Source organism: Mirounga angustirostris, unplaced genomic scaffold (genome assembly GCF_029215605.1).
Source record: "Mirounga angustirostris isolate CCGP_5_RB_7025 unplaced genomic scaffold, mMirAng1.0.hap1 SCAF_4, whole genome shotgun sequence".
NCBI classification, from domain to species: Eukaryota; Metazoa; Chordata; class Mammalia; order Carnivora; family Phocidae; genus Mirounga; species Mirounga angustirostris.
The window spans coordinates 154,348,851-154,373,683 of record NW_026991712.1 but is presented as its reverse complement, the minus strand read 5'-3'; the positions used below and the strand labels follow the sequence as shown (position 1 = coordinate 154,373,683).

The 24,833-nt window shown below is 41.3% G+C and overlaps 1 protein-coding gene across 14 annotated transcripts in view; it reads left to right on the top strand.

Moving 5' to 3' along the window:
- The first annotated feature begins 6,333 nt into the window (after positions 1 to 6,333).
- MAST2 (microtubule associated serine/threonine kinase 2) overlaps positions 6,334 to 24,833 on the top strand; it is a 219,630-nt gene continuing 201,130 nt past the window's right edge. For 5 of the 14 annotated variants that reach the window (XM_064589217.1, XM_045897791.3, XM_064589221.1 and 2 more), the window contains exon 1: positions 6,335 to 6,838. In XM_064589217.1, coding sequence (XP_064445287.1) covers positions 6,644 to 6,838 — 195 coding nt within the window. In that variant the 5' untranslated portion in view covers positions 6,335 to 6,643. Of the gene's footprint in view, positions 6,839 to 24,833 lie in introns of all 14 variants that reach the window. The other 9 variants (XM_045897783.3, XM_045897787.3, XM_045897786.3 and 6 more) reach the window with 3 other exon arrangements.

The following is a 24,833-nucleotide window of genomic DNA, read 5'->3' as shown; positions in this document are numbered from 1 at the left end:
GGATATCATAATGTATTAAACTAGTCCTTATGATTTATTAAGTTTTTAATAATTTTTGCTATTGTTTTTAAAGATTTTACTTATTTATTTGAGAGAGAGAGAGAAATAGAGAAAGCACAAGTGGGGAGGGACAGAGGGAGGAGAAGCAGACTTCCAGCTGAGCAGGGAACCATACGCAGGGCTCTATCCCAGGACCCCAAGATCCTGACCTGAGCGTGAGGCAAATGCTTAATCAACTGAGCCACCCAGGTGCCCCTATGACTGTCAATATTTAATATAAAACATAGAAACTGTTGTTGACCATGTTTTCTGCTATATGGATTGGGGAGTAGAGAAAGCCAGATTAGATAAGAAAAGAGTATTAATTCAATATGCAGAGAACAGTAATGAGATAAAGAAGAAGGATCTAGAGTACTCCAGCTTCTTCCAAGAACAGTTTGCTGAACTCCAGTTTAGTTTGTATAATCTCTGAGTTACTTTAGGATCCCTCCAATATATTCTCTTCATCAATTAGGGATGTATTCAGTTGCAAGTAATTAACATGGCTTAACCATATAGGAATTTATTTTCCTTTTTTTAAAATATTTTATTTATTTATTTGACAGAGAGATAGAGAGAGAGTACAGGTAGGCAGAGAGGCAGGCAGAGGGAGAGGGAGAAGCAGGCTCTCCGCCGAGCAGGAAGCCTGATGCGGGACTCGATCCCAGGACCCTGGGATCATGACCTGAGCCGAAGGCAGACGCTTAATGACTGAGCCATCCAGGCGCCCCTGGAGTGATATTCTTGAGTAAATGCAGAAAATGGAATTTTTTTTTTTAAAGATTTTATTTATTTATTTATTAGAGAGCGAGAGAGCGAGAAACAGCATGAGAGAGGAGAGGATCAGAGGGAGAAGCAGGCTCCCCGCTGAGCCGGGAGCCCGATGTGGGACTTGATCCCAGGACCCTGGGATCATGACCTGAGCCGAAGGCAGATGCTTAACCATCTGAGCCATCCAGGCGCCCAGAAAATGGAATTATTGAAAATAATAATAAATAATGATAATAAAGAAATCTGAACTAAAAAAAATCCACTCTTTTTAAATCTATTTCCCAACCTCTATTAGTTATGTTATTATTTCAAATTGCCACAGATTATAGCATTAATTTTGTGCTCCAAAATTATAATGCTCATGGTTATTTGAGTCTCAAGCTGCCATCTGTTTGCAATGATGGAGCATCTGAATGTTTAAGATGCTTTAGAAGCTGTAGGCTTCCTCACTTTCCTTAACCAACTGTTCATTCATTATCCTTACCTTAAATGTTGGACTCCATCCTAGACTTCCTCAATCTTTCTACTTCAGTCACGTACCCTGAATGACATATATATCCCTATAGCAAAGACTTCTATTTCCATGTGCTCCAAAATTTATATATAACCCTTAATGAATGAGGGAGAGCAGCATAGCTCAACATCTGCCTGGAATCATATTTAGAGAAGTACATAGTTCAGCAGCCAAAAGTAACTTCAAAATGATGCAAGTTATTACAGGCATTGCTTGGAAACAGAGAAGAGGATTTGTAGCAATACTCATTACAGCTCCTCTTCCTCTCCTACCCACTTCCTTCACACACCACAAAACAAGTCCTTCCAGCCACCCATACAGTTTTCTTTTCTTCTCTTTGCTTCTTAGCTCCGACCTTCTACCCACCTCCCTTTCCTCCCCTCCTATAGTTCTTCCTAAGTAATTCAGTTTAGACTCTTGAAGTAAGTTCTACTTCTTTTAGCCCTTAAATTATTCTTCTTATTTCGCATTCTCCTTATCCTGCTTCCCAAAGTCCAAAGAAGCAGTCTGGCATCCATAGAACTCTCTTGGCCAGAGGTAGACTCAGGGGTGAGAGAAGGTTGTGAGCATTTGCTTGTTAGTAATTTTCATTCTGTCATGTATATATCTGACTGAGAATGTTCCCTAAATTTTAGACCCATTCATCCATCTGGTAGATCTCACAGATGCTGCAAAATCGACATGTTTCAAAATTGTGCCTCTTTGTAACATCCAGTGAGTGTATTTGTTCAATATTTCCCTCCCATGCAAGATGAAACAAATACTTATTGAGTGTGTGAATAAATGAGTGAATGAAATTATAAAATTTGTTCTTCCTTTACTCTTTCTTGCTATATAACTTTAGTCCCTTCCCACACTGACTAGCTTTGACAATGACTAAATTGTCAACTTGACAGTAAGAAAGTCCTGAAAAGTGCTTTCACACTGGGGCTTGCTGTTTTGTCTTGTTTTGTTTTGTTTTTCTGCTCTTGGAACTCCTACCATTGACACCATGTGAAGAATTTCAGGCTAGCTTGCTAGAGGATGAGAGATATATGACTTAGTTTCTCCCATTACCATGGTCAATAGCCTTCCAACTGCCAGACATGTGAGAAAGGCCATTCTAGATTATCTAGCCACCAGCGAATCCTCAGCTGACTGCAGATGCATTTGCAAACCTGGCAGTAATCAGCTAAACTGGCCCAGATCATAAAAGCCTCCCAGTTGACCCACACAGTTGTCAACTAAATAAATTATTGTTGTTTTAAGTGGCAAATTTTGGCAAATATTGTTATATTACAATAGGTAACTGCCATCTCTTTTAGAACATATAAGAACCTTGGAGTTTTTAGATAACTAAGGTGGAGATACTAGACTTCCTGATAATATGTCATGAGGGGCCTGAGGGACAAAATAGAAAAAAGCCAAAGAGATGTGATCACATTTATACTCTAAGATTACAGAACAATTTATATTAGTTACACATCTATATACTGGTAGCCCTCAGTTCTAAGCTCTAAGTCAGTTTAATCAATGATGCACTGCACATTGTCACTTGGGGGTCTTATCAACACTTGAGAGCAAACACATCTAAAACAGTCATAATCACCTTCAAACTTCTCCTTCTCTCCTGTTCCCCTATCTCAGTTACCCAAGTCAGAAACTCAGAAATGTTCTCATCTTCTCTCTTCAGTCAATAGGTCCTGTTGTTCTACTTTCCAAGTCTAAAATCCATCCACTTTCTTCCTTCACCACTATTGCTCTTTTAGTATTTGTCAGTATCGCCTCTCTCCCAGATATTTGTAATATCCTCTTACTTTGCATAGGATTTGCTAGTGAAATGGGTGTGATGTGTATGAGAAAGAGAAGACTCAAGGATCATTCTGAAGTCCTGACCTAAGCAACTGAAAAAAATGGCTTGTCATTCATTAAGCTGGGGAAGATAAGGGTAAGAGTAGTTTCAGGCCAGATTGTATCACATGGTCATCTCTGACTGATGGGAGACTCAGAAAGTGAGTATTTGGCTGTATTTGTTTTCTATTACTATCCAATAAATTACCACAAACTTATTAGTTTAAAATAACACACACTTGGGTTGCCTGGGTAACTCAGTTGGTTAAGTGTTTGACTCTTGATCTCAGCTCAGATCTTGATCTCAGGGTCATGAGTTCAAGCCCTGCATTGGGCTCCATGCTGGGTGTGGAGCCTATTTAAAAGGCAAAATAAAAAAATAATAATACATACTTAACTCAGTTTCTGTGGCTCAGGAGTCCGATATGGCTGGGCTGTGTTCTCATCTGGAGACTCAACTGGAGAAAGATCGATTTCTAAGCTCTAAGTTGGTAGAATGAATTTCTTTTGGTTGTTGGACTGAGCACTTCGAGGTTGTTTTTGTTTGTTTTGTTTTTTGTTTTCTTTTGCTTTTTTTTCTAGCTCCTTGGTTCCTAGCTTCCAGCAGTTACTTGCAATTTCCTGCTATATGGCCCTCTCCATAAGCAGTGCAGAACATGTAGCTTGCTTCTTCGAGGCCATTAGGAGAGTGAGAGTGAGCCTGCTAGCAAGACAGACTCTTAAAAATGTAAAGTAATCAGGAAAGAGATATCATATCACCTTTGTTATGTTCGATTGGTTAGAAGTAAGTCATGGGTCCCACCTACACTCAAGGGGAAGGGATCACACAAAGGCATAAATACTGGGGAGGAGACAGATCATGAGGTTCATTTTAGAGTCTTTGTGCTGCACTGACTTTCCTAGTCCCTATAGTGGAAGGTGAAAAGTTAGAATGGATTTCTGGTCCCTAAGTTACCAAGGCTGAGTCAGTGGATTCTCCTGCCAGAGACTGTGAATCTGGAATGGTGATGTAATTATGAAGAGATTAGAATCCTTTTGCAGAGGTGTGTGGCAGCAGCATAGTACATTGTCTGGTGGTGGTGTGGGAGTGGTGGTGACAGCAGTGTCCTGAAATTGTTCCTGATTTTCAGTTTGTAGAGGCTTCTTGTTCCTGCCAGTTTTATAAGCCTGTTTCTCCAATCTCTGTTCAATTTTGTGAGCCCCTCTATATAGCCTTCCAATAAATTCTCCCTTAGGCCTGGGATGGTCAGAAGTGTTTCTAATGTTTGTAACCAAGAATGTGGCAGATCTGGTACATGCAGGTAACTATAGACAGCTGGTATAACTGTAAATAATTGGTACAGCAGGAATTAATAGGAAAAGGGAGGCAGGCAGATTTTGGATGGCCTTGTCAAATAGAGTAAGTGAACATTTCATCTTGAGGGGCATGAAAATCCATTTAACTGTTTTAAACTAGGGAGTAACATCATCTTATGTGAAGATTCTTTAAACAGCTTTTTGGAGGATGGGTTTGAAGAGAAAAGGAGTGGATGTAAGTGAAAACAGGTAAGAAAGTTTTTTTTTTTAAAGATTTTATTTATTTATTTGTCAAAGAGAACGAGAAAGAGAGAGAGAGCACAAGCAGGCAGAGCAGCAGGCAGAGGGAGAAGGAGGCTCCCCACTGAGCAAGGAGCCTGATGTAGGATTCGATCCCAGGACCCCGGGATCATGACCTGAGCTGAAGGCAGATGCCCAACCACAACACAGGCGTCCCAAGTTTAGAAAGTTTCTCAGTCAAGTAGGTGAGAGAAAGTAAGACTTGAGCTGAGGTGGTGTCAATGGGATGGAAAGAGGAGACAGTGGAGAGAAAGTAAGGTTATAGAAGCAACAGGACTTGTTGATTAATTGGACATGGGAGCAGAAGGGAAGGAAAGAGTCTAGGATGACAGCCAAATTTCTGGTTGAGGCAAATGGTTGGATGGTGGTGAGGAAACAGGGAATACAAGAGCAGACTGGTGATAGGCTGTATACTTGGTTGTGTGTATAGGGTCTGGTATCTGACAGACCTTGGTTTGAGTTCTGGCTTTGCATTTATTAACTATGTCATATTGAGCATGTTATGCAACTTGAGCCTCAGTTTCCTCAACTATAAACTGGAAATAATATAACTTAACTCTTGTTTGTGTATGTATGAATTGAATGCAAGTGTCTGGTTTCCAGTAGGCACTCTATAATGCTGGCTATTATTACTTCTCAAAAAGGGTTCAGGGAGGAGGCCCAGGAAAAATGGGTGAGGCTTTCAGGAAAGGTTTCTGGGAAAGAACTGTGTTCAAGACAAAAGAGGAAAAATACAACGTTGTGGCAGACCAGCTGAAGCCAGAAGGAGAAGGCCAGACGGGGCTGAGCTACAGCCACGTTGCTGTGAAGATGAGTCACTGGACGTGCAGGCAGGGCTGCCGAGGCCACAGCTGGACTGGCTGTGGCCAGGCTGGACTGGGCTATAACATGACTTCACTGTCAGTAGGGAAACAAAAGGATTGTTCCAGAACAATCCTTTTTGTCCTCTCCTTCCTCCCAGAAGCAATCCATCATTTCTTCCTCGTTTATAGGACTTTCCATAGCCTGTCTTACTTTCTGGAAGCAGCAGGAAACAGTGGAAAGGGACAAAAAGCAAGAATTTGAGTCCTGTCTAGTTTGGTCACTGATTTGCTGAGTGATCTGGTGCATGTCACTTCATCTTGGTCTTCTTATTTGTAACACGAGAATGAGCAGACCTGCATCCAAAATGTGATGTGAAGACAGTTGGTGAGTGCTCAATAAAAAGGCATACATTAGTATTCCATTAATTAATTGTATATTTTGTCTCCTTCTTGTTCCCGGTCCTTCTTCCCCTAGATCCTTGAAGACACTAATCAGTTCTAATTCATTTTCAGATCCCTAGCGTTTCGCTTGGCGGGGCACACAAATTCATGAATGGATGAATGAAAGAATCAATGAGCGCCCTCAGCCGCAGCAGCCGTGCCAAGAGCCCCGCCCCCTTCCGCTCTACCCGCCGCGCTGGGAGGCCACGGGCGGGTCTCTCGCGACCGTTCGCTGGCGCGTGCGCGGGAGGCCGCGCGCGGCCAGAGGTGGCGGGCGGGCTCCCCGTGCGCGCGCGCGCGCGCCAGGCGGGGAGGGCAGGGGCGGGGCCGGGCCAGAGGCGGGCGGGCCGGCTGGCTGCTGGCTGTAGAGCCGGCGGCAGCGGCGGCGGCGGGTGGCCGGCCGAGCGTGTGCCGGGTGGGAGAAGACGAGGCGGTGGGGATGTTGCCGCCTCACTAAGGAGCGCCGGGGAGGTCGTGGCGCTTGAGGCCCCAGAAAGCGCGGAGGAGCTGCGAGCTGGGGTCGGTGGCTTCGGGCGCCCGCCCGGCCATGGTGGCCGCGGGCGGTGGTTGGCGCGGCAGCGCTGCGGCCCGGGGCCGTGCGGGGCCGGGACAGTCGCGGTGCTGACGCCTGCGGGGCCCAGCCACAGATATGAAGCGGAGCCGCTGCCGCGGCCGACCGCGGCCGCCGCCGCCGGCGCCGGCGGCCGGCCGCCGGGAGGATGGGGCTCAGCGGGCGGTGGAGCTGCCCCAGCCCCAGCCCTTGCCGCCGCGCCGGCGAGCGCCTCCCGGGAGGCAGCTACTGGAGGAGCGGACCGGGGCCTCGGGGCCCGAGGTCAAGGAGCAGGTACGGGGGACAGCCGGCGTCCGGGAGGGAAAGGACGGGGAGCGGGAGCCTGAATGGGAACAGTGGGGGAGGGGGATCTCAGGCGGGAAGACTTGGGCTAGGGCATTTGAGGGGTGGGGATTGTGTAGTTCGGCAGGAGGAAAGGAAGGTCTGGAGAGGCAGAAAAATGGGGAGTGGAGAAATGGAAGTCATGGCCTGGGGTTGAATGGGAAATGGGGGAATAGGGGTTTGGAAAAGTGGTCCTGTGGGCGTTTGTCAGGGATTCTGGATGTGAAGAAGGGACGCTGGAATGTAGCCCGGGAGTAAATGAACTGCAAAGAATAGGTTTACTAAAGGGATACTGAGGAGTTAGCCAGAGGGCTAAATAGTGTAAAGTAGGGAAAATCAATATGCAATAGTAAATGTTATCCTGTTTCCTAGAGGTTGTCTTGACAGTTATAAAAACGGATGTCATTTCTAAGCATTCTCTGATTTGGCCATGATTATATAGTCTTGTAGGAATGTGTTCAAATCTTGAAGAGTCTCTTCGGTAACGATCTATTTCACGAGTAAGCACTTTTTAAAACACCTGCATATGTGTAATTCCAAATCCAGCGCTGTGAACAGAGAATTTATAGGGATAGGATCTGTCTTCTAGGAGTTTACCACTGAAAACATCTTCATGGGAAAACAGAGCTAGAAAGCAGTGTAAAAGTACTCATGGAGTTTCTGAATGGACAGGATGTGTTTGTATAATCCATTCATCAAGCATAGGTGTACTTAGAAATAGGGGATAAAGGTCAGTTTTATCAGGGAGGAGAAGTTGCCACTAGTAGCTGTAGGAAGTGTGGTGAAAGGAGAATGTGGTCTGACCTTGTGGGATTTGCAGAAAAATATTCTGTAGTAATGAACTCTAGTGACAACTTTCCTTTTGCACAGCCCTACTTGAGACCCTAGTAACTTCATCCTTGACTTTTTCAAGACCTTTATTAGACCTACCTCTTTCCCATCACTTAAATAAGTATTTTACTTAGACATCATTCTTCATTATATAGTTTCAGTGACGCACGTACTAGCACTTGGATTTTTTTCTTTTATTCTTTCACCTTTTATTCTGCATCCAGCTCTGAGTAGACTGCATCATCTGCTATCTCTGCCCTTGCTTTCAGGCCATTGAGTGTTGTCCCTGGCTGTAATTTCCTTCCTCATCCTTGTTTTTTATATTCTCTGCAGTACCTATTTGAATTAAAATGTACTTAAAGCTCTGATCCTTTCCTGACTCAGTTCACTTGATTCAACTGACCTTATTGCATGCTTCACTAAAGAGTTCAAGGTTACTTTATTTTCTCTTCTTCTCTATCTCACAGTTATTTTATTTATTTATTTAGCAAGCAAACAAGCTCTCCGCCCAATGTGGGACTTGAACTCACAACCCCTAGATCAGGAGTCACATGTTCTACCAACTAAGCCAGTCAGGTGCCCCTCTATCTCAGAATTTCTGTATTCACTCATCCTTTGCTTCAATTCTAGAGAAAGTAGTATTCATCCTCCTTTTCGAGGTTTATCCCTGTACTTACATCCTTGATTTCATCCCCTCTCATCTGATGTAGGCCTTTGTTAGGTATATTATTTGCTTTTTGTCCTATACCTCAAATAAAAACAAAACAACACAAATACTCTGAATTGTGTAACCCACCTAAGTTACTTTGTTATCTCTTCTTTGCTTCATTAGCAACCGTCTCAGCTTACTCACCTGTATACCTTCCTCATATTACAGTTTGACTTCTATTTTTTTTTTTTAAAGATTTTTAAAATTTATTTGACAGAGAGAGACACCGGAGAGAGGAAACACAAGCAGGGGGAGGGGGAGAGGGAGAAGCAGGCTTCCCGCTGAGCAGGGAGCCGGATGTGGGGCTCGAATCCAGGACTCTGGGATCATGACCTGAGCCGAAGGCAGACGCTTAATGACTGAGCCACCCAGGCGCCCCTACAGTTTGACTTTTTTTTCTTCTTCTTTTTTTAAAGATTTTATTTATTTATTTGACAGAGAGAGCACAAGTGGGCAGAGTGGAAGGCAGAGGGAGAGGGAGAAGCAGTCTCCCCACGAGTAAAGAGCCCAGTGTGGGGCTTGATTCCAGGACCCTGGGATCATGACCTGAGCTGAAGGCAGATGCCCAACTGAGCCACCCAGGCTCCCGTGACTTTTTTCTTATTTTTTTTACGTTTGTTTATTTAAGTAATCTCTACACCCAACATGAGGCTCCAACCCATGACCCTGAGATCAAGAGTTGCATGCTCTTCCAACTGAGCCAGCCAGGACCCCCTTACAGTTTGACTTCTACCCTTAAACTATTCCAAAACTATTGTCTTCAAGGTCACCAATAATTTTATATGTTTTTTACTTTGTATGTTATTTACTTTTTTTTATTGAGGTGTGACTTATATACGGTGTATAAGTAGGAGGTTCATTCAGCCCATGAATTTTTATAGAATGACTACACCTATGTGACCACTATTCAGATCAACATGTAGAACATTTCCAGTACCCTACAATGCCTCTTTGTATTTCCTCCTAGTTATTACCCTTCCCCAAAGGTAACCTCTTTCCCAGCCTCCGTCACCATGGATTAGTTTTGCCTTTTCTTGAACTTCATATAAATGGAATCATACAGTTTGTACTCGTCTGACTAGATTCTTTCATTAAATCATGTCTGTGAGATTCATCTATATTATTGCTTGTTGAAATAGTTCTTTTTCATTGCTGTGTAGTTTTCCATTGTGTGAATGTCCACGATGGATGCTAAAACTTATTTTTCAAATAAAAAAATAATGCAGGGTACTTGTGTGAAGTTTTCATTATGAAAGAATTATGCAGAGAGATATGTAGCAGTTAGGAAATTTTAAATGACTAAATTTGTTAGTCTTTACCCCATTCCTCATTCTCTCTGACTTCTTTGAACTCTTTGTCACTGTTGCCCATGTGTTCCTTCTTGATATTTTCATTTCTTTTGTCATAATGTCCATTACAGTCCTATTTCTCTGACTGCTTCCTGTGTGTCTTTTTTGTTTTGTTTTGTTTTGTTTTTAAAGATTTTATTTATTTATTTGAGACAGCGAGAATGAGAGAGACAGAGAGCACATGAGAGGGGGGAGGGTCAGAGGGAGAAGCAGGCTCCCTGCCGAGCAGGGAGCCCGATGCGGGACTCGATCCTGGGACTCCAGGATCATGACCTGAGCCGAAGGCAGTCGCTTAACCAACTGAGCCACCCAGGCGCCCTTTTTTGTTTTCTTTTTTTCTGAATGTTTCTTGAGGATATGTCCTCTGTCGTTAGATCTCTCCTTTATTGTACTGTTTTTTAGCAGGTCTAGCCTATTTGTGGCAAGTACGTAGGTTGTGGAACAGGGTCTCTGGTCTTTTATTCATGGCCTTGTGTCACAGAACCTCCTTGTAGAGTGATCTGGGTTCCAGGCTTGACCTCTTTCCTTAGCTCTACATTTCCATTTTTGTGCTTAATGTTTCCACTATAGACTCAGCATTCGTGATCATAATATTGTGATTTTTATAATTCGATAGTGTCCTTAAAGTCTTGTAATTATTTGATTTTGAAAAGATAAAGATTTCATGTGTGTGTTATGAGGCTGGATGGGTTCCATTCATTCAGGGAGTAAGCTTAGCTAATCAAAAAGCATCGAATTCTCACAGGTGACTTTGTTCTCTTTTTCTCATGACATGGAGTAATGCTTGTTATACTTTATAATATGCTGGTATTTATGAATAAGTTCTGAACAGGATGCAGGATTTGGATCTCTAGATCAGTGGCTTGCTATATCCTTAAAACAGAATCCATTATTTCTCTTTTGAACTGTGCTTTTCCCTTTCCTTTTTCTTGTCATCCAAATTGAAGTTGTATCCATGGTCTTTGACTTCCCCTTTCCTTTGACCCCCTTATCCAGGTTTTTGCTGATTCTACCTTCATGACACCTTTCAAATCTTTATTCTCACAGTCATCACCCTAATTCAGCATTTATAAATTCATCTTGGTTGTTGTAATACCTTAACTGTGTTTACTCTGCTTTTAGTCTTTTAACCTCTAGTTTATTCTGCATTCTAGTAAAGAAAAAAAAAGATTATAACTCACTGCCTACTCGAGTTCCAGTAGTAGATAAATATTTGTTAAATGATCATTTCATTTCTTTTTTTTAAGATTTTATTTATTTGAGAGAGCACACATGCACGAGTGGGTGTGGGGGGCAGAGGGGCAGAGGGAGAGGAAGAGGCAGGCTTCCCGCTCAGTGGGGTTTGGGGCTGGATCCTAGGACCCTGAGATCATGACCTGAGCTGAAGGCAGACGCTTAACCTCTTGAGCCACCCCAGCGCCCCTTATTTCATTTATCTTCAGAAACCTTCATTAGCTTATTATCTATAGAAAAGTCTGGAGATCTTGGCATTTAAGGTCTACTTGATACTTACCACTGTTTATTAGAAGAATTGGAGTTAGATTCCCCTTCTCTAGGTTCCCAAGACTTTGTTTGCTTTATAAATTCTCTGAGGCCCAGACTGTTTCATTTACTGTCCTACAACTAAGGCCCACTATGGTATTTGAAACATAGTTATTAGTCTGAGTAATTATTAGAAACATAGGTATGTGGTAGTGCTTCAAACAGATACTTGCTCAATGAATATGCTAATTGGTTATCAGTGTCTCTTCAGAGAAGAAACTCCTCAGAGACTGTCTTACTCTTTTTTTTTTTTTTTTTTAAGATTGTATTTATTTGTCAGAGAGAGAGAGCACAAGCAGGGGGGAGCAGCAGGCAGAGGGAGAGGGAGCAGCAGGCTCCCCGCTGAGCAAGGAGCCTGATGCAGGGCTGGAGCCCAGGACCCTGGGGTTATGACCTGAGCCGAAGGCAGATGCCTAACCGACTAAGCCACCCAGGTGTCCCGAGACTCTTATTCATCATTGTATCCCCTTAGTGTTTTAACTGGTATGGTAATGGGCAGTCAGTAAATATTTGTTTACTGAGGGGCACTTTCATATACTTATTTTAATTAATTATCCATCTGAAAAACTGTTTGTTCTTTGCTTCTTCCCATTGAAATAATGTTCAAGCTTCCAGGTCTAACTCAAATACCACAGAAACTGTTCTCTGAAGTTGTTTTCCATGTGAGAACCTCCTAAGAGGATCTTTGATTGTGCTTAATAAATCTTCAAATCTCCTGAAATTTCAGTTCTCAAAATTCTGTGATTCAGAAAGTGAAAGCTAGGGTTCTAGGAGATTAAAGGAAAAAATGATTAGAAAGCACTGTAGATAGGTACTTAATAAATACTAATTCTTATCTCACTTTGTTTCTATAATACATTGTTTTGCCCATTACATGGTGTATAGTAGGTTCTGAATAAATATTTGCTCAGTGAGCAGATGAATGAATCAGTGTTTTAGCACTTTTATCCTTCTGTATTCATTTTGTATTATTTCATTTCTGCTTTTAAGTTTTAAATGATTAAGGATAGGAACTAGATCATCATTTTTTCTGCTGAAATGCATAGTCAAGGGCTTTGCTCACAGTAGGTGCTAAGTAATTATTTATTGATGAATAGAAAATGATTCAAATATTTTGAATTTGGGTGATTTGAGTAATAATGATAGTATGATAGAAATAGCCAACTAAAGGAAGTGAGACATTTTTGAGGATGGAGGAAGATGGAGTTTAATTTTGGTTCCTAGAATTCCCTTAGCATCATTGAGAAATTTTCAAGATTATTTTCATGGAAATCAGCACCGTCTCTTTCTTTCTTTCTTTTTTTATTTTAAAAGATTTATTTATTTATTTGAGAGAGAGAGCACATGGAGAAGTTAAGGGAGAAGCAGACTTTCTGCTGAGCAGGGAGCCCGACTCGGGGCTCCATCCCAGAACCCTGGGATCATGACCTGAGCCAAAGGCAGATTATTTTATTTTATTTTATTTTATTTTATTTTATTTTATTTTATTTTATTTTATTTATTTATTCATGAGAGACAGAGGCAGAGGGAGAAGCAGGCTCCCTGCGGAGCAGAGAGCCCGATGTGGGACTCGATCCTAGGACCCCTGGGATCATGACCTGAGCCGAAGGCAGACGCTTAACCGACTGAGCCACCCAGGTGTCCCCAAAGGCAGATTATTAACTGACTGAGCCACCCAGGCACCCCTGTACCATCTCTTTCCTCTGCACTATAATGTTAGTACATTGGCAAAATCATAGAAAAGAAAGTAGAGGGGAAGCTGCATATAGTGTATAGGGAACTAAAATCAGTTTGGTATTGCTGGAGCTTAAAGTTTAAAGCATAGATGGTGAGTTAAGAGACTGAAGGAGCCTGGATTGTAGAAGGTCTTTAGTACTATGTAAAAGGGTAATAAGTATAGGAGCAGGATGGTCTTACTTGTGTTTTAGCTGGATTACTTTGGTAACTGTGTGGGGGATAGAATGTTGGACATGGTGATTGAGACATGGACATTGGAGAATTCTTCTGAGTTTTCAGTGTAGAAAGTTTATTAGGCCTCCTTCCAGTCTTATCCACAAGTAACATGGGTAAAGGCCAGGTCCTAAAAACCTGTTAGCTTTGGAAGATTTGATTTCATCAAAGGTAGTAGGGGTAGAGAGCCTGGGACGGTTGAAGCAGGTGGGACAGTGTTCCCTCATTTTCCTGTCTTTGTTCTACTGGGTGCCTCTTAGCCTAAAGATCAACCTAAAGGCTTTTCCACCCCAGTTACTGATGGTGACCTACAGGCATGAGTATCAGAGGCAGCTAAATATTGCAGTCAGGATATTTACTTCATTGCTGGTCTTAGCTGCCATGACTCTCTGTTAAATTTGTCAGCTCACTTTGTATTTTCTTGATGAAATCCCTATGGTACCTTGGAATTATTACTTTTCATCAGCAGGTGTTAATTGTTTTTCATCATTAATATACATACTTGGGGTTCCAAAGGAGTTTGAAAACTGGGTTTTTTGGATCAAGGCTTAGCCTTGGGGAAGAAGAAAAAGTCCTCAAGGGAGAGTAGAGGCTAGACGTTATTGGGAGTAAGGGTTTCCACAAAATACATTGTTAGTGAGACATAGTTGGCAACCTTTTGTTTTAGTTTTGAACCTCTTTGTTAACTCCCAAAGATTCTTTCCTTTTCTCTGTACTACAGCCATGTACACAGTGGATATATAGTAAATAATTGATGGGAAAAATTGAAATCAACCTGAACCTTCTACTTCCATGTTCATTAGGGATTTTTCATCTTATACCAGTAATTGTTCCATCTCTAAAATCTTAGTTTTGAGCTTGCTACACTCTGACATTCACATCATCCTCTATTTTTGTATTTCAAACTTGTTTTAGAATTTCCTCTTCAAGAATTGTTCAGTCTTTGGAACTTCTAGCTGATAGATTATTATTATTTTTTTTTAAACCATCTTTTCATTGTCAGTCACCTCATGCTTCTACTTTCCTCCTTAGTCAACTTAACATTTCATGGACTATCATAATCATTCCTGTGCATATACCTTCAGTTTCTTTGCCGTTTTCCCTTTCTGTCATATGTGACTTATCTGCAAGTAAATTCCAACTATCATTGCACCAACTCTGAGACTTGACTAAATTCCAGCCATCATTACACCAACTCTGCCTATTCTGCACCTGTGTTTAAGCAACTGAATGTGGCTGGAGAAAAAATGACTATATTGACATCTTAGTTTGTGATCAGGAACCTCAAAGAGTCTATCAGGACTGCCACTCAATCCTATCACATTTCCTCAGTCCAGTCACTTTTTTTTTTTTTTAGAGGGGTGGGGAGGGGCAGTGGGAGAGAGACTTTTTTTTTAAAATTTTTATTTATTTATTTGACAGAGAGAGACACAGCGAGAGAGGGAACACAAGCAGGGGGAGTAGGAGAGGGAGAAGCAGGCTTCCCACAGAGCAGGGAGCCCGATGCGGGGCTCGATCCCAGGACCGTGAGATCATGACCTGAGCCGAAGGCAGACGCTTAACGACTGAGCCACCCAGGCGCCCTGAGAGAGACTCTTAAGCAGGCTCCACACCCAGCACCGAGCTGATGCAATTTGGGGCTGATGTCACAACCCTGAGATCATGACCTGAGCTGAAATCAAGAATTGGACACTTTAATTGGCTAAGCCACCCAGGTGCCCCTTCCCTAGTCCATTCACTCTCTCTCTCTTTTTTTTTTTAATATTTATTTACTTATTTTAGAGAGAGTGTGAGTGGGGGGAGGGGCAGAGGGAAAGAATCTTCAAGCAGACTCCCTGCCAACCAGGGAGCCCCACTCAGGGCTCAGTCCCACAACCAATGAGATCATGATCTGAGACAAAATCAAGAGTTGGCTGCTTAACCAGCTGAGCCACCCAGGTGCCCCTAGTTCTTTCACTCTTTTTTTTTTTTTTTTTTTTTTAAGATTTTATTTATTTATTCATGAGAGACAGAGAGACAGAGGCAGAGGGAGAAGCAGGCTCCCCGCAGAGCAGGGAGCCCCATGCGGGACTCGATCCCAGGACCCTGGGATCAGGACCTGAGCCGAAGGCAGACGCTTAACCGACTGAGCCACCCAGGCGTCCCTAGTTCTTTCACTCTTAAATCATAGTTTAATTTTTCTCCTCAAACCTACAACACTCTCTTTGTCCTCTTTACTGTCAGCTGATGTCCTTGTTTCCTATTTTAAGGGGGAAAAAAGATAATCAGAAGAGAACTTCCACAAGCTTCCATTATAAATCACCCAGCCTACCTCTATCTGTACCTACATTTTATGCCTTTTCTCCTATTGCTGTGGATAATCTCTTCCTACTCCTATGAAGTCCAACCTCTACATCAATTAAGAGTTTTATTCTTGAAATTATTCCTTCATACTCCTGAATCATTATTTTTTCTTTTCTGTTGCATGCTCTGTATGTTCTGTTCTCAATATACAAAGCTGGCTATAATATTTTCCATTCTAAAAAAACATTATTAATCTTACACTGCTTCTTCATTCATTCTTTTTAAATATTTTATTTATTTATTTGAGAGGGAGAGAGCACAAGGAGGGGAGGGGTGGGGCAGAGGGAGAAGGAGAATCAGATTCCCACTGAGCAGGGAGCCCGACATGGGACTGGATCCCGGGACCCTGAGATCATGACCTGAGCCGAAGGCAGAAACTTAACCCACTGAGCCACCCAGGCGCCCCTTTCGTTCATTCTTTGATTCAACAACTTTTTGTTTGTTTTGAGTACTCTTGGATTACAGCAGTGAGAAAGGCAGACCACAAACCCTGCTTTCACAAAGTTTGTATTCTAGTAGAGGGAATGTCACACTTGATCTTAGCCAAAAGGCCCAGAAGTGATAGTAGAGGGAATGTCAGATAATAAAATAAAATATGTAGTATGTTGTATGGAGATAAATACTATGAAACAATAAAGTAGGGAAGGGGGATAAAGAATGTTGGGGGGTTGTGGTTTTATTTATTTAATTTTTTTAGAGAGAGAGTACACACGAGAGAGTGGGGGAGAGGCAGATGGAAAGGGAGAGAAAGAATCTTAAGCAGGCTCCACGCACAGCGCAGAGCCAATGTGGTTCAGTCTCATGACCCTGAGATCATACTTGGGCTGAAATCAAGAGTTGGATGCTTAACTGACTGAGCAACCCAGTTGTCCCTCGTTTTATTTATTTTTATTTTATTTTTTAAAAGATTTATTTATTTATTTGAGAGAGAGAGAGAGAGTGTGCAAGCGAGTGGGAGGAGAGGCAGAGGGAGAGAGATAATCCTGAAGCAGACTCCCCACTGAGCGTGGAGCCTGATTCGGGGCTCAATCCCAGTACCCTGAGGTCATGACCTGAGCCGAAATCAAGAGCCAGCTGCTTAACTGACTGAGCCAACCAGGTGCCCCTATTTTTATTTTAAAAATTATTTATACCATCTATCACCATATGACATTATTATAATGTTATTGACTATATGCTGTATTTTTCATTTCCATGACTTATTTTATAACTTGGAAGTTTGTACCTCTTAATCCCCTTTACCTATTTCACCCATTCCCCCTCACCTACCTCCCCTCTGGCAACCACTAATTTGTTCTCTGTATTTAAGAGTCTGTTTTGGGGTGCCTGGGTGGTGTAGTCAGTTAAGTTTATATATATATATACACCCCGCATGTTCTTTATCCATTCATCTATTGATGGACACTTAGGTTGCTTTTATATCTTGGCTATTGTAAATAGCGCTGCAGTAAACATAGGGGTGTGTATACTTTTCAAATAAGTGTTTTCAGTTTCTTCGGGTAAATACTCAGTAGTGGAATTACTGAATCATATGGTATTTCTATTTTTAATTTTTTGAGGAACCTCCATGTTGTTTCCTACAGTGGTTGTACCAATTTACATTCCCATTAACAATGCATGAAGGTTCCCTTTTCTCTACATCCTTGCCAAAAATTGTTATTTCTTGTCTTTTATGATACTAGCCATTTTTATTGGTGTAAGTTGATATCTCATTGTGGTTTTGATATGCATTTCCCTGATGATTAGTGATGTTGAGCATCTTCTCATGTGTCTGTTGGTCATCTGTATGTCTAATTTGGAAAAATGCCTATTCAAGTTCTTTGCCCATTTTTTTTTTTTTTTAGGTAATCTCTACACCCAGTGTGGGGCTTGAACTCACGACCCCAAGATCAGGAGTTGTATGCTCTAGTATTGAGCCAGCCAGGCACCCCATCTGCCTATTTCTTAATCAGATTGCTTGGGGATTTTTTGGTGTTGAGTTGTGTAAGTTCTTTATGTAGTTTGGATATTAACCCTTTATCAGGTACATAATTTGCAAATATCCTCTCCCATTTAGTCGGTTGTCTTTTGTTTTGTTGGTGGTTTCCTTTACTGTACAAAAGCTTTTTATTTTGGTGTAGCCACAAAAGTTTATTTTTGCTTTTGTTTCCTTTGCCTGAGGAGACCTATCCATAAATATATTACTAAGGCAAATGTCCAAGAGACTATTACTGCCTGTGTTTTCTTTTAGGGACTTTATGATTTCAGGTCTCACAGTTAGGCCTTTAATCCATTTTGAGTTTATTTTTTGTGTGGTGTAAGAAAGTGGTCCAGTTTATTCTTTTGCATGTGGCTGTCTAGTTTTCCCGGCACCATTTATTGAAAATACTATCTTTTCCCTGTTGTATATTCTTGTCTCCTTTGTCTTAGATTAATTGACCATAGAAGCATGGGTTTATTTCTGGGCTCTCTACTCTGTTCCACTGATGTATGTGCCAGTACCACACTGTTTTGATTACTGTAGTTTTGTAGTATACCTTGAAATTTGGCATTGTGATTCTTCCAGCTTTGTTCTTCTTTCTTTCAGATTTTATTTATTTATTTATTTGACAGAGAGATAGCATAAGTAGGCAGAGAGGTAGGCAGAGGGAGAGAGAGAAGCAGGCTGTCTGCTGAGCAGGGAGCCCAACGTGGCGCTTGACCTGAGCCAAAGGCAGCTGCTTAACCAACTGAGCCCCCCAGGCGCCCCTTTGTTCTTCTTTCTTAAGACTGCTTTAGTTATTTGGGGTCTTTTGTGATTCTATATGAATTTTAGGAATATTTGTTTTAGTTTCATGAAAAATGCTGTTGATATTTTGATAGGGATATCATGGGTATTTTAACAATATAAATTCTTCCAATCCATGAGCATAATGTATCTTTCCATTTGTTTGTGTTGTCTTCAGTTTCTTTCATCAGTGTCTTATATGTAAGTTTTCAGAGTATAGATCTTTCACTTCCTTGGTTAAATTTATTTCTAAGTATTTTATTCTTTTTGGTACAATTATAAATGGGATTGTTTTCTTAGTTTCTCTTTCTGCTACTTTGTTATTAGTGTATAGAAATGCAACTGATATCTGTATATGAATTTTGTATCTTAACTAAATTCATTTATTAGTTCTAATAGTTTTTTGGTGAAGTTTTCTATATACAGTATCATGTCATCTGCAAATAGTAGCAGTTTTACTTCTTCCTTACCATTTGGATGCATTTTATTTCTTTTTCTTGTCTGATTGCTGCAGGTAGGACTTCCAGTACTATGTTAAATAAAAGTGGTGAAGGTGGACATGTTTGTCTTGTTCCTGATCTTAAAGGAAATGCTTTCAGTTTTTTTTTTACCATTGAGTATGATGTTAGCTATGGGTTTTTCATAAATGGCCTTTATTATGTTAAGGTATGTTCCCTCTAAATTCACTTTGTTGAGGGGTTGTAGTTTTAAATAGCATCAGGAAAGGCATCCCTTTGGAATGGGATATTTGAGTAAAGACCTGAAGGATGTAAGAGACAGAGGCATTTAGAGTATCTGGGGAAGGGCATACTTGGTAGAGGAAATAGGAAGTACCCTGGGCTAGAAGCATGCCTCTGCTTCTAAAATTTGTGTTTGAGGAACAGCAGGAGGCTGGTGTGGCTGGAGTGCAGTGAGTAAAGAGGATGAGTAGTAGATGAGCTCAGAGGGGAAAGGTGGAGAGAGGAGCACTGGATTGTGGAAAGTTGTAGTTTGTGAAGGGTCTTGTAGGCATTTGTAAGGATTTCAGCATTTACACTGAATGAGATAGGAAGCCATTGGAGAGTTCTGAGTAGAGGAATCATGTGAACTAACATTCATTTTAATCCAGTCTATTGGCTACACTACTGGGACTGAATGGGTATGTGGAAGCAGAGAAACCAGTTAGGCTCTTGCAGTAATTCAGGCAAAAGAGCAAGTCATATGAAATAATTGACCACAAGTAGGAGAGTGCTCCTCTTTATAACTACTCAAAGAATTGTCTGCATTTTTGCTTTCATTTCCTCTCTCCTCATTCTTTCTTGAACCCACTACAGTCAGGCTTTTGTCTCCATCATTCCACTGAAATACTTATGTCAGGGTCATCATGGCTAAACCCAGTGGCCAGTTTGCAGTCTTCATCTCACTCAACCTGTTGCATTTGACATTGTTGATCACTCTATCATTTGGCTTCTGGGACCTTGCTCTCTTGTTTTTTTCCCTATCTCAGTGGTGGTTCAGAGGGTTCAGTCTGCTTTTACAGTCTATTCTCCTTTCTGATATGATCTCATCAGATTGTACTGCTTAAAATTCCATCTGTGTGCTGATGGTTCCCACATTTATTTATCTAATCATGACCTTTCTTTTGAGTTCTAGACTTAATTTCAGTTGTCTGTGCCTATGTCTCTTTTCATTTGGATAGTCAATAGATTTCAAACTTAATGTGTATAAAACTGAATTCTTGATTTTTTCCTCCCATTCTGCTTCTTTCCAGTCTTTCCCATGTCAATAAATGGCACTATCATTCTCTCATTTACTCAGATCAGAACTTGGAAGTTGTCTTTGATTCTTTTCTTAACTTCATATTCACATTCAGTTCATCAGGTCTGGTTGGTGCTACCTTCAAATTGCACGAGACTTTTCCCCACTAGCTCTGTTGCTACCCTAATCTTAGCCTCTATCATCATTCATCTGGATTACTGTAAAAGTCTCCTAACTGGTCTGATTATATTCTTACTTCTCCCCACCCAGTGATATTTTATACACAGAAAGATTGGTATCGTCCTGTTAAAGCTTAAATCAGAGTTTGTCACCCCCTAATTCAAAACCCTATGGTGGCTTTCTGTCACAATGGAAAGCTTACTTTGTTCTATAAGATTCTACATGATTTGCCTCTTGGCCTTCTCTAATTTCCTTCCAGTCTTCCTCTTGTTCACTGAGCTAGTAGTCATACTGGCTGCTTTGATGGTCTCAATATATTAAGCATGCTTAATGCTTTAAAAATTATTATTTGAAGAATTCTACACTTGGTAGTTTTCTTTACCTGAGATGTTCTTTTTACAGATGTATCTATATATTGGCTATAGTTCATTCAGTTTGCTGTTCACATATCACCTCATAGAACCCTTTCTTGACTAGCCTTTTTAAAGTAACACTTAGTCATTCCCTTTCCTTCTTTTTATTCATGTCTTTTATTCACCTGGTACTGTAAGATACTTGTTGTTTATTATCATTCTTCCACATTAAAATATATGGTTCCTGAGGGCAGGAATTTGGGTCTGTTTTTCTCACTGCTATATCTCTAGCTTCTAGAATTGTATATAGAAGGTACTTAATAAATATTTCTGAGTGAATTTGTAATGATGGTTTTTTTTTTTTAAGATTTTGTTTATTTATTTGTCAGAGAGAACGAGCACAAGCAGGGGGAGTGGTGGGCAGAGAGAGAAGCAGGCTCCCTGCTGAGCAAGGAGCCTGATGCAGGACTTGATCCCTGGATCCCGGGATCATGACCCAAGCCAAAGGCAGCCGCTTAACCGACTGAGCCACCCAGGTGTCCCATGAATTTGTAATGATTAAGATTGAGTCATTTTCTGACTTCAGATCCCAGCTCTGTGACCTGAGACAAATTACTTAAGTTCTCCAAGCCTTAATTATCCCATATATGTAACATGGTATTATTACCTATTTTATAGGGTTATTGTGAGGATTTAAAAATCCACATAAAACACTTGTTGAAAGCCTGATATCAAGAAGCTATCATTATATTTTTAAGGTACAGGCACAGAATGTGTGAATATAGAATTCTTTTTTTTAGTGTTCTCATCTGGTTTTAGAAAGAAAGATAATAGAAAAAGATGTGTCTTGACCTTTGATTTGTTGTTTGTATTGAACTATTCTTTTACTTTGTTCAGCTTGTAAAGGAGGCTTTAATTTGTGCATTTTTCCCTTTAGGGAACCTTTTATTTATTTATTTATTTATTTATTTATTTATTTATTTATTTATTTATTTATTTAAATTTATTTATTTGACAGAGAGAGAGAGATAGCGACAGCAGGAACACAGCAGGGGGAGTGGGAGAGGGAAAAGCACGCTTCCCGCTGAGCAGGGAGCCCGATGCGGGGCTCGATCCCAGGACCCTGGGATCATGACCTGAGCTGAAGGCAGACGCCCAACGACTGAGCCACCCAGGCGCCCCAGTTTCTTTATTAAGAAACTGGCTTAGGAGATAGTATAGTCTCCCTAGGTTTTAATGTAATTAAGAACAAATTCAGGCCAACATAACCAACCACGTTTAAAAGTTCTTTGATATCATTTAGCTGTACCAACTTTAATGTAACAATACTTCCTAAGGGTGAACCTGAGTAGCAGATGCACAAATTCTTTAACCCTTAATATGTTGGAGATAAACAAGTCACATAGTTTCTCTGCCTATATTTCAGTAAAGCAGAGGTAATATAGACTTGTCAGGCCTACTAATTTGCACAACTCTTTGAGGCTTTCAGGAATGTTTTAAAAAGCAGAGAGTAGAAATAGTTGGTATTAAATTTTAAAAAGTCCGTAAGCTGGGGCGCCTGGGTGGTTCAGTCGGTTAAGCGGCTGCCTTTGGCTCAGGTCATGATCCCAGAGTCCTGGGATCGAGCCCCACGTCGGGCTCCCTGCTCCTTGGAGAGCCTGCTTCTCCCTCTCCTTCTGCCTGCCTCTCTGCCTACTTGTGCGCTCTCTCTCTCTGTCAAATAAATAAATAAAATCTTAAAAAAAAAGTCTGTAAGCTATTTCTTTTTTTTTTTTTTTAAGATTTTATTTATTTGATGGAGAGAGACACAGCGAGAGAGGGAACACAAGCAAGGGTAGTGGGAGAGGGAGAAGCAGGCTTCCCGCGGAGCAGGGAGCCCGATGTGGGGCTTAATCCCAGGACCCTGGGATCATGAGCTGAAGGCAGATGCTTAACGACTGAGCCACCTAGGCGCCCCGTCTGTAAGCTATTTCAAAGGTGTGATACCAAGATGGTTTTGTTCAGGTGACCCAGGAACATCTGAGTCCTGCTTTTGACCATTAAGAGAAAGGGACATTTTATTAGTAGCTCTCATGTTAGTGGTCTTTTATATTAAGGAACTCTAGTTGCTATAACAGATACACTCAAAAAAATCTAGACTCTACCATTTTCTGCACATTGCTTTCAAGGTCACCTGGAGCAAGTGGGGAAATCTTGTGGGAGGTTTTGATGGGCCAGGTCTGGAAATGGCTTCATTACTTCAACCCATATTCCATTGCCAGAATTTAATCACAGGGCCGTGGGTAACTGCTAAAGGGCTGGGAAATAACTAGTTGTGCCCCAGAGGAAGGTGGGTCATGTTTGGTCAACAAGTAGCTAGTCCCCTCTCCAGGCTTCAAACCACAATATAGTCCTCAACTAGAACTATGTAGAAATCCTCTTATTTTGGGTATAGACAGCCTAGGACTGTAGTCTCCTTTCATTTCTTATAGGTCCACAGAGTTTTGGGCAATAACCATTTTGAATGCAAGTAAAGGCCTTTTTCCAAGAACATCTAGGAGATCTGGAAAAGCTTGTTTCCTCTGCCTCTGGCAGAACTAGTCACTGGCAACCCCCGTACTCCTTCAGTCTTGGTGGCTAGTGAAAGCTATCCTCAGGCTTTTCTCACTTTGTCGGTGGGCCATGGGGAAGAGGGAAAAAGCCAAAAGGAAGCCAAAGAGATGCCAGAGAGAAAGGTGACTGAGTTTCAGCTGTTCTCACTTTAATACACTTCTGGAAGGAAGCATGGCCCTAAAGAGCCCACCTCCACATATTCTTTGACTTTTTAAGTTACAGTAACGTACATTTAACATAAAATTAGTGACATTTAGTACATTCAATGTTGTGGAACCATTACCCTATCTAATTCCAGGACATTTTTTTTTAAAGATTTTATTTATTTATTTGAGGTAGAGAGAGAGCATGAGCAGGGGGCAGAGGGAGAAGCAGGCTCCCAGCTGAGCAGGGAGCCTGATAAGGGGCTCAATCCCAGGACCCCTGGGATCATGACCTGAGCCAAAGGCAGCTGCTTAACTGACTGAGCCACCAGGTGCCCCTAATTCCGGAACATTTTCATCACCCCAGAAGGAAATCTTCTACCTATTAAGTTTGTTACTCCCTGTTTCTTCCTCCCCCCAGTTGTTGGCAACTACTAATCCATTTTCTGTTGCTATGGACTCCGGACGTTTCATATAAATGGAATCATACAATATGTGGCTTTTTATATCTGGCTTCTTTCACTCAGCATAATGTTTTTGCAATTTAGCCATATAGTAGCATGTATCAGTACCTGATTTCTTTTTATGACTGAGTGTATTTCGTTGTATGGATGTACCACACTTTGTCGTCAATTGATGGACATTTGGGTTGTTTCTACCTTTTGGTGATTCAAATGAACTACGATGAAGCTACTGTGAACATGTGTGTATAAGTTTTTGTTTGAATACCTATTTTTCCAGTTTTTTTGTTATATGGACAGGAGTGGAATTGTTGGATCATATGGTAGTTTTATCTTTAAGTTTATGAGAAATTGCCAAAGTGTTTTTCACAGTGGCAGTACCATTTTAACATTGCCACCAGCAATGTACAAGGGTTCCAGTTTGGCCATGACCTTTCTAACACTTGTTATTTTCCCATTTTTAAAAAATTTTAGCCATCCTTGTGGATGTAAGTGATATCTCATTGTGCTTTTTAAAATTTTTTAAATTTAAATTTTTTTTATTTTTTAAAGATTTTAATTAATCTCTACACCCACCATGGGGTCGAACATACAACTCTGAGATCAAGAACCTCATGTTCCACGCACTGAACCAGCCAGGTGCCCCTTATTGTGCTTGCTTATGTATTTATGTATGTATGTATGTATGTAATTTCTACACACAATGTGGGGCTCAAACTCATGGCTCTGAGATCAAGAGTCTCATGCTCGGGGCGCCTGGGTGGCTCAGTCGGTTAAGTGACTGCCTTCGGCTCAGGTCATGATCCTGGAGTCCTGGGATCGAGTCCCGCATCGGGCTCCCTGCTTGGCGGGGAGCCTGCTTCTCCCTCTGACCCTCCCCCCTCTCATGTGCTCTCTCGCTCTCTCATTCTGTCTTAAATAAATAAATAAAATCTTTAAAAAAAAAAAAAAAAAGAGTCTCATGCTCTTCTGACTGAGCCAGCCAGGCGCCCCTAATTGTGCTTTTTGATT